The following is a 10,346-nucleotide window of genomic DNA, read 5'->3' as shown; positions in this document are numbered from 1 at the left end:
CGAGACGCGGGGGCAGCGTGTCGGGGCGGGAGCCGCAGGCCGTGGAGCCGAGCGTCTGGAGCGGGGCCTGTTGGGGCTGCACGTCTGGGAACTCATGGAGACGCGCGGCTGGCGGGGGCCGGTGCTGCCGGAAACCGCGGGGAGGGGACGCGCATCTTCGGGGACAGTCAGGGTGGTCTGAGATCCCGCGGGAGGCGTGGGCGGGAAGCGCCGAGGGCTCGGCCGGGTCCCCGGGGGCTGCAGGCGGAGGAGGGCGGGGGCCGGGTTTCCGCGGGGACCCGGCTCCTCCTCCGGCAGCTGAAGCGGAGGCTGGGGGTGGGCCGGGAGCGGATGCGCCCGGGGAGCTTCTCGTCCCTGAGTGACCCAGCCCCGGCCTCCGCCAGGGGCGGGAGTGAGGCCCGGCCCCGCTGTCGGTTCCTAAGGGAACGGCGGCTCGCTGGGAGCTGGAAGGGGCGGGCGCTCCTGGAGCCCGGCGCCCGCGGCTCCGCCCCTCCCCGCGGGCTCGGGCGCGCACTGCCGGGCGGTTGGCGGCGGCGCCCGCGGCCCCTCCCCCGGGCCGTCGCGAGGGTGGGGGCCCGCGGGCTCAGGAAGTAGGTGAAAGGTGACGGCGCGGCAATTCCCAGTTCAGGTTTTCTGCGCCGCCCAGAGCAGCCGCTGATCACGCTTTGTTCACATGCCTCGCCCCCTCCTTCTCCTCCTCCGCGCCCCCGCCCTTCGCGGCCCAGCCAATCCCAGCCCGGGCCGCCCGGCCTGCTGGCCAATGGTGGGGGCAGGGACGCGGGGACGTGCGAGCGGCGAGGAATGTTCCCAGTGACTCACCCGCGAGCCTCATTGAGGCTAGGGCGGCCCCATCCGTCTGTCCCAGCCAGCGAGGATCTCCCCCGCCGTCCGCCCCCGCCCCTCGTCTGCCTTCCCCTCCAGCGCCTCCGCCCGCGCTTCCCTTTCCTGCCTCTCTCGCGGCCCACTCCCTTTCCTCCCCTCCCGACTTCTCCCTGCCCTTCCCAGCTCACACTGTTCTTCCCTGCTGCCTGCCTTTTCTCTTTTTTCCTTTGCATTGGCGTCTTGAGGCTTTTACACAACATGCGTTGTCCGTTGCAGCTTACATAAAGGGCCCGTGATTATGCAATTGCATTGTTAGCGATGTTTCAAGAGCGATGGCTTCTTAAGGCTTCAGCACGAAGGGTTTATGCGTTTTTTCCAGCAAGTGTAGAGATTAATACCTTGCCACGTAAAGACAATTCTGTGTTTTTACACAATCTCTACTTTGACCAATGAATGGGATCACATTGGTGGAAAATTGGAGAGATGGAAGGTAGTAACTTTTAGTGCAGTTTAAGGAACTTTAATATGAAGCATTAAATACCTGATAGAAGGAGTTCAAATAAATATAAAGCATGTGCTGTTATTATTGTCAAGGAGCAGTTCTTTAAAAAAAATAAGATTCTATTTTGACTATTGAAGATTCCTTACAGAGTTTTTGCAAATTTAAGTCGCATATTAAATTTTCTGATTATCTCTTTGTTGTGCTATTGCATTAGCTGGTGATAGTTACACATAGCAAACCATTGTGTTAAGTGTAAGATCCAGTGAATGAGAACACAAAGCATGAAGAAGTTGAAATTATTCTTTCCAAAGGTCACACCCAAATCAACAGACCACGGCTCTGTCCACTATACTTTGCCTTTTTAAAAGAAAGTTTTGGCCCTTTATTTTTTTCTAGTAGGAACTCATACCTGAAAAGATCTCATACCATACCTGTAGTATTTCTTTTAATGATTTTTAAAAAATATTTATTTATTTGGCTGCCCCGGGTCTTAGTTGCCGCACGCAGGATCTTTAGTTGAGGCATGCATGTGGGATCTAGTTCCCTGACCAGAGATCAAACTGGGCCCCCTGCATTGGGAGCCTGTCGCCTTAGCCACTGGACCGCCAGGTCCCCATACCTGTAGTATTGAAAAAAGATGACTTTTTTGCAGAGCCTTCCCTCAGTTATTTTGTCTGACTCCTGTTGCAGTTGACTACTCTGGAAAGAATATAAAATGTTTTTTCTTCTAAGCCAAGCAGTTCTTTTTTGGATTACAAGTGCATTGGTACCTTTGGCCTTGGTCCTCATAATGGTAATAAGTTCCTCTTTATCTTGCAAGGGTATCAGTGTTCAGGCCTAAGTGTGAGAGGAAGAATGAGGAAGACTTTTATCACTATTACCATCAGAGTAGGGCTGAGAAAAATTATTTCAAGTTTTATTTTGAAAAATTGTGCAGATGGTAAAAAGAAAAAAATTGCACATTGCTCTGCGTGTCATGTGGATGACAATATGCTTATAGCATTTAATCTTTTGTATTTATAGGAGGAAAGAATGGAAATGATTTCTGAAAGATCAAAAGAGAGTGTGTATTCCTGGAACAAAACTGCAGAGAAAAGTGACTTTGAAGCCGTAGAAGCACTTATGTCAATGAGCTGCAGTTGGAAGTCTGATTTTAAGAAATACATTGAAAGCAGACCCGTTACTCCAGTGTCTGATATGTCAGAGGAAGAGAATCTGCTTCCTGGTACACCTGATTTTCATACAGTCCCAGCATTTGTAAGTATTGTTGCTTTAAAGATGAGTGTAAATGAGAGTTTCTTATAATTTATATAATGAACTCTACTGTTCTTCACGCTGTTGCCTGTATTTCTCTGCTCTAGTGTTTGACTCCACCTTACAGTCCCTCTGACTTTGAACCCTCTCAAGTGTCAAATCTGATGGCACCAGCGCCATCTACTGGACACTTCAAATCATTGTCAGATACTGCCAAGCCTCACATTGCTGCTGCACCTTTCAAAGAGGAGAAGAGCCCAGTACCTGCCCCCAAACTCCCCAAGGCTCAGGCAACAAGTGTGATTCGTCATACAGCTGATGCCCAGCTGTGTAACCACCGATCTTGCCCAGTGAAAGCAGCCAGCATCCTTAACTATCAGGACAATTCTTTTCGAAGAAGAACCCACCTAAATGCTGAGACTGCAAGAAAAAACATACCTTGTGCAGCTGTGTCACCAAACAGATCCAAACGTGAGAGAGACACAGTGGCAAGAGTTGAAGAGAAAGCAAGTGCTGCACTTTATGACTTTTCTGTGCCTTCCTCAGAGACAGTAATCTGTAGATCTCAGCCGGTCCCCATGTCCCCACAACAAAAGTCGGTCTTAGTCTCTCCACCTGCAGTATCAACAGGGGGAGTGCCACCTATGCCCGTCATCTGCCAGATGGTTCCCCTCCCTGCAAACAACCCAGTTGTGACAACAGTCGTCCCCAGCACTCCACCCAGTCAGCCGCCAGCCGTCTGCCCACCTGTTGTATTCATGGGCACTCAGGTGCCCAAAGGCGCCGTCATGTTTGTTGTACCCCAGCCCGTTGTTCAGAACCCCAAGCCTCCAGTGGTGAGCCCAAATGGCACCAGACTCTCTCCCATTGCCCCTGCTCCAGGGTTTTCTCCTTCAGCAGCAAAAGTCACTCCTCAGATCGACTCATCAAGGATAAGAAGTCACATCTGTAGCCATCCAGGATGTGGCAAGACGTACTTTAAAAGTTCTCATCTGAAGGCCCACATGAGAACGCATACAGGTACCAACCATTTCTTATTCATATTTAAGTCTTAGAAATTTGGATGAAGGTTTTTTGGCAATGATCACAAATGTAAACCAGGCATGTTAAGGAAGAACTTGCCTTATTAGCCAATTCAGTGGATGGTATTTACCAGTGCAAGGTCTTCTAAAAGATTTCATCAAGGTGTTTTTGTCTTAATTTCTCAAATGATGATTCTTTAAATGTCTAATAAAGTATCTTAAATATGATTTAATATGTAACTTACAGCGACTTAATAAATGCATAATAATAATAATATGACTTTTTTTGTTTCAGGAGAAAAACCTTTTAGCTGTAGCTGGAAAGGTTGTGAAAGGAGGTTTGCTCGTTCAGATGAACTGTCCAGACACCGACGAACCCACACAGGTGAGAAGAAATTCGCCTGTCCCATGTGTGACCGGCGGTTCATGAGGAGCGACCATTTGACCAAACATGCCCGGCGCCATCTGTCAGCCAAGAAGCTACCAAACTGGCAGATGGAAGTGAGCAAGTTAAATGACATTACCCTACCTCCAACCCCTGCTCCCACACAGTGACAGATGGATGGTAAAGAATCAGACTAACTTTGGTCACAACCAGAAGCCAGTGGTGATATAAAAATGCTTCCACTGCAAGTCTGTGGCCCTCCAGTGCGGGCTGCAAGCAGAAGCCCCACGGCCTGGGGAGAAGGCCCAGCCTGGGTTAGATGGTAAGAAGTGCTACGGCCACAGGCAGCTCAAAGAGTGGCAGGACTCATTTCTTACCACGTAAGAGAGATGAGAAAGTTTATTCCTTTCAATATTTTTTGAAAGTTTCAGGTGAGGTCAGCCCAACCACAGGTAGCACAGATTTTGAATTTGTGTGCACAATTTGTTACTTTACTTTCACCATTTATACTTGAGACCAACTTTTCAATGTGATTCTTCAAAAGCACTGGTTTCAAGAGTGTAGAGACTGGAAGTAAACATTACGGTACAGAGCTGGAGATGTAAAATTGATTTGTATTATCGCGAATATTATTATCCTTTCCTAGAGTTATCTTGTTTACTATTCTTAGTCTTTCCATTCAACTTCGTGGACATAGTTGTTAAATATATCTAGAACTAGCATTTTTACACTAGTTGCTGACGTTTGGAATTGAGCAACTGTACATTGCTGAAGAGGTCCCAAAGAATTGGAATCCTCATTAATTTAATTGCTTTGAAGTGTAGCTTCAGGGTTTTTTTTGCGTTTTTGTTTTAAAAGTTTAACAAATGACTATAACTAGGCATTTTATTATGCTTTGAACCTTAGTTGGCTGCAGTTCCCTGTGTAGGTTTGAAAATTGTATACCAATGTGTTTTCCGTAGACTCTAAAATACACTGCACTTTGTTTCGAAAAAAAATTGAAGATGAAAACACATATTGTAAAGAAGGGATATTAAGAATTTTAGATAACTCCTTCAAAAAGATGGCTTAGGACATCAGTAAAGTACCCTTATGTTATGAGGATATAACATGTGCTTTATTGAATTAGAAAGTGAGTGAACATTATTCACAAGTGGACAAATGTCCTGTTAATTTATAGGAGTTTTTTTTGCGGGGGGGAATGTGGAAGTAGATAGGTAGAAAAATAATTAGGACATTCACTTTTGTTAACAGTATTTCTGTTATATTCTGTTTTGTATAGTGGATGATATATACAGTGGTAAAACAAAAGTCAGTTTAAAATATATAGTGAAAAATGTCATTATGTCTTTCCATTTAACATTTTTCTCTATATTGGGTGTATATTTCTGCCATCAAAACTTTGGACCCTTGGAAAACAAAAAAGAATTTTCTTTTAATAAAAAAAATCCTTGTGATTTACAGTTTGCACAATATTTCTTTTGTTGTACTTTATATCTTGTTTACAATAAAGAATTTCCTTTGGTATATATATAATTGGTTGATTGTATTTGTTGAAAACCATTCTCACTCTGACCTTGACATTGATCACTGTGGTGCTCTCCAAAGACTTATCGTCTGAATTTCTCTAAGGGCCTCATTCAAATTTAGAACTGTAGGAGTATATATTTAACATGAGTAATCAATTTAGACAGTATGCAAAGCAAGGCCAGGGAATTCCTTGGTGGTCCAGTGGTTAGGACTTGGCACTCTCATTGCCAGGGGCCCAGGTTCGATCCCTGGTCCAGGAACTAATATCCTGCAAGCCATGTGGCACAGCCAAAAAAAATAATAATAAAATAAAATCTAATTAAAATACACACACACACAAAGCAAGGCCAGATATCTACCTTTTAAAAACATTTTTGTATGTTTTGTTGATGTGGGGTTGAAATATAGTTCTGGCTCTCAGCAAAACCTTAAGTAGCACTGAGTTAAAGGGAATACCACATGAGTAATTACAGTAATGACTGCTGTGAAATGAAAAGAAGCCTGACCTATTAAAGAGTAAATTACTTCTAGAAGTTAGATTAACTCAGACCATTCAGTGATACCTTAATTGCAATAAACATACTAGTACTTAAGCTGCATGAAAGCTAATCCACCTCTGAAGAGAAATACTTGCCAGTCACTTGCCAGTAGAACTAGGAGCTGTAAATGCTACTTAGTGTATGGCATATAATTTTGGAGATTAGTATTTTAATTTGCTCTGAGATTACCTTGTCATGAGAGAACATCTTCAGTGGTGCCCAGCTGTTGAGTGCCGTGGTAAGGGGCAGTGTGCTCACTTGGCACCAGCTGTAGGACAGGCATCCTGAGCCATCCATGTACCTGCTGATCCTTTTCTTGGAAACTTACACCACCTAAGCACAGCACAGCTGCTGGAGGGGACCTTGCCATTCTGTAGTTTCTGTGTTGGGACCTGGACCATCCTAACCCCTAGAGTTCCTCATGGTGGCAGGTCTTCAGAAGTGGGAATGAAGGAAGGTGGCTGAAGTAATCTCTGCCTGTTCCAAAGCCCGGTCCCTTGTAATGACAAAGCCAGTGGGACTGTGCCACCCATTGCTGTGTTCTTCCCAGTCCTAGTTGACACCTGACACTTTTCCTTAGAAATATTGTAAATCATTTGAATAGAGTATTATATATGAGTTGAATGTTTATGCAGGCTCTGATCTTGATGCAAAAGTTGTCCCTCAAACAAGTACATTTGTAGCATGTTATGATAATGTGGTTTTAGTGTAGCTTTAGCATGTCAGTTTTGGTTGTTTCTTGTCTGATTTATATATTAAGTTGAACTGTATGAAATTGCTGATATGCAGCTCTCTTAACAGTTAATCCTTTTTAGATAATTGTAGACTTAGAGAAAGTTGCAAAAATAGTTACCATATACCCTTCATCTAGCTTCCCCTTTAGATAACATCTTCCATAGCCATAGAACATTTAAGAAAATGAAGAAATTAACTTCAGTATAATATTACTAGCTAAAGTACAGACCTTATTTGGGTTTCACTGGTTTTTCTACTAATGTCTTCTTGCTATTATGGGACCTAATCCAGGGTCTCAAATTGCATTTAGTTGTCAATCTCCGCCGTCTCCTCCAATCTGTGGTTATGCCTCAGTCTTCTCTCATCTCTTTGGAAGAGTACTTGTCAGTTATTTCTGCCCCTCAGTTTGGGTTTGTCTGATGTTTTTTCATGATTAGATTGAGGTTATGCATTAATTGGGAAGATACCACAGAGTGGTAATGTCCTCAGTGCATGATATCAAGGAATATGGGATGTCATTCTGTATTATGGGAGATGTTAACTTGCATCACATGGCTAAGGTGGTGATATCTGCTGGAATTTTCCACTGTAAATTGACTATTTCTTGCTTTATTAAATATTTGGATGGAGATACTTTAAGACTACACAAATAACCTATTTCAACTTTTTCCCACTCAGTATCCTTAAGTGGATCTTGCCTGAGGCAGTTATTACTGTGATATACTAATGGTGATTTCCTATTTCCTCCATTATTTATTCATTGGAATTTTCTATAAGAAAGAGTTGTTACTTCTCTCCCATTTATTTATTTATTCCTTTTTTTATGTCAGTATGGACTCATGGACATTTATGTCATTATTTGGGTTATAATACAATACTATTCTTATTTCGTGACTCAACTATTCCAACTTTAGCCCTCATTAGCTCCTTCAATATTCAACCATTTTTGATTGACAAAGATGGAAATTTCATACAGTTCAACCCATCATTTCTCACTGGAATGAGAGCTGTTTGGTATTAGTAAGCAGACTTTTAAAACGTTGTCTCTACCTGCATTGCTACTACCCTGTCTAATCCACCCTCTCCTGCTTGGACAACTGCAGCAGCCCGTAAACTGGTCTCCCTGCCTCGGGTCTTGTCTCCCCACCATCCTCTCTCCTTACCACAGAGTCTTGAAAATGCAGGTCTGACCATGTCACTTACCTGTTTGAAATGCTTCAGACCCTTCCCAATGCTCTCAAGATGAAGTCTAGATTTCCTAACATGGTCTAGAACAGTGCTGTCGGAGAGAAATAGAATGTGAGCCACATAGGGAATTTGAAATTTTCTAGGAGCTACATCGGAAAATAAAAACAGAAAAAAGCAATTTAAATGTTTTTATTTAACCCATAATATTATCATTTCAGCATATAATCAATATAAAACTGTTAATAAGATACATCTTTTTTTTGTACTAATCTTTGAAATCCAGTATATATCCTATGCTTATAGCACCTCTCAATTGGGACTCACCACATTTCAGGTGTGGCCAGTGGCTGCTGAGGCGTCCCAAGCAGACCTAGAAGACCCTGCACCATTCAGCTGCTCCCAATCTCCCAACCCACCCCCACCTTATTCTCTACATCCTGTCCAAGCTCTGAGCTGTCACATATGCTGTTTTGTCTGCTGGAAATGTTTCCCTGCCCTTTTACCTTGACATTTCTGCTATCATAATAATCATTACCCTTTACTGAAATTGCTTAATGTCTGTAAAACTCCCCAAGGATAAGCACCCTGTGGATCTTGCTCGCTGCTGTATCTTCTGGAGATGTCCAACTGACTTTTTCCTCCCAGTGGAAGGAATAAAACTAAATAGGGCCAGATAAATGAGGTTGTTTTAAGCGTCCCCTGACAGTTGGCATCCTAATCTTGACAGAGATTTAGAAATTCATGGTGCTCTACTCAATGGATGCCAACAATCCCAGTTTGAACTTGATTGACCAGCTTGGCAGTGGGATGCTAAAAGGGGGGGAGTACCCCAAAATATAAGAAAGTGACACCTTATCTTCCTTTGATTTCCTTGAAATAATTTAATTTTTAATTCTAAGTTTAGCCACTAGTCAGTGGAGGCACTGCTTGGGTTGGGAAAAATCTGAATGAGATTCAAGGAAGAAAATGAAAAGCTAAGAAATAACATGAAGTGTAGGGTAGGCTGGGGTAGAAGCAGTTTTCTATTTCTATGATTAGATTATCTGGACCTTGAATATCAGTTTCCAAAAGGCATCCTTTTAGTTTGAACAGATAAGTATTGAGTGTTTTTTGTTTTGTTCTGTTTTAAATATATATATTTAATTTATTTATTTATTTATGCATGCATGCATGCTGCGCCAGGTCTTAGTTGCTGCTTGTGGACTCCTAGGTGTGGAGTGCATGCGGTATATAGTTCCCAGACCAGGGATCAAACCCGGGCCCCCTGCATTGGGAGAGTGGAGTCTTACCCACTGGACCACCAGGGAAGTCCTAGTATTGTTTACTGGGGGATTCCCTGGTGATTCAGTGGTTAGGACTCTGAACTTCCACTGCAGGGGGCCCGGGTTCAATCCCTGGTTGGGGCAACTAAGATCCGGCATGCCTGGCAGTGCGGCCACACACACACACACAAAGTATTGAGTGTTTATTACCCAGGGGCAAAGTAAAACAGTGTGTCCTTGGGAAAGGAAACTTCTGGGGTCAAGGAGCCTGTGCACTGAACTGACTAATTATGAGCTAAAGAATTTGACTATTTCATGGTTCAGTTTCCTTATCTATAAAATGGGGATTATAATGCTTATCTGACTTGCTTCCCAACGTAGAATTAGATCTGAAAACTCTGAAAAACAAGCAAACAAATGCTAGGTGGACCACTCCAATACCCGTGATGGGGATTGCACTATCACGCTCAGATCAGTCATTAAGACAGAAAAGGCCCCTAGAGGTGGGGCTAGCAATCTGATGTCAGTTAGAAATGGTCATAATGTGGTTCCTGTTAGGGACGAAGGTCAAATTGCAAACGTTCACAAAATTGTTTACAGTTCTGGAGGCTAGAGGTCCGAGATCAACGTGTTGGCAGGGTTGATTTCTTCTGAGGTCCCGCTCCTTGGCTGGTAGATGGCCCCCTTCTCCTTGTGTCTTCAAGTGGTCTTCCCTCTATGTCTGTCTGTGTCCTAATCTCCTCTCCTTTTAAGGACACCAGTCAGATTAGGGCCCACTCCAATGACCTCATTTAACCTTAATTAACTCTTTAAAGTTTCTATTTTCAAGTACAGTCACATTCTGAGGAGGTACTGGGAATTAGGACTTCAATGTATGAATTTTGAAGCGACACAATAATATTGCCTATGTATTATATATATATACAAATAGTATTGCCCATAATATTGGTCAACATATGTCAGTCTATATTGGTCCATCTTAATACACTTATAGCAGTATTTTCTAAACTAGTCTTAAGTTTCTATTTCTAGTATCTGGTAAATTTCCTATGAGAGCTAAATACTTTTAAGGCCTACCGCATGTCACACAGTGCAGTGACATCATGC

General features: G+C 43.3%; 1 protein-coding gene and 1 non-coding gene across 3 annotated transcripts in view; both read left to right on the top strand.

The window, feature by feature from the left end:
• Positions 1-5,515, top strand: part of KLF10 (KLF transcription factor 10) — a 6,625-nt gene extending 1,110 nt beyond the window's left edge. The window contains exons 2-4 of one of the 2 annotated variants that reach the window (XM_007463257.1): positions 2,348-2,581; positions 2,686-3,598; positions 3,896-5,515. In XM_007463257.1, coding sequence (XP_007463319.1) covers positions 2,348-2,581; positions 2,686-3,598; positions 3,896-4,155 — 1,407 coding nt within the window. In that variant the 3' untranslated portion in view covers positions 4,156-5,515. The remainder of the gene's footprint in view (positions 1-2,347; positions 2,582-2,685; positions 3,599-3,895) is intronic. The other variant, XM_007463258.1, reaches the window with a different exon arrangement.
• Positions 5,516-5,702: 187 nt separating this feature from the next.
• On the top strand, positions 5,703-5,775 carry TRNAE-CUC (transfer RNA glutamic acid (anticodon CUC)). The gene has a single exon. It is a non-coding gene; the product is annotated as a tRNA-Glu (tRNA).
• The last annotated feature ends 4,571 nt before the right edge of the window (positions 5,776-10,346 follow it).

This window comes from Lipotes vexillifer, unplaced genomic scaffold (genome assembly GCF_000442215.2).
Source record: "Lipotes vexillifer unplaced genomic scaffold, Lipotes_vexillifer_v1.1 scaffold1829, whole genome shotgun sequence".
Taxonomy (NCBI): domain Eukaryota; kingdom Metazoa; phylum Chordata; class Mammalia; order Artiodactyla; family Lipotidae; genus Lipotes; species Lipotes vexillifer.
The sequence above is the reverse complement of the archived record's forward strand: the minus strand, read 5'-3'. Positions and strand labels throughout refer to the sequence as shown.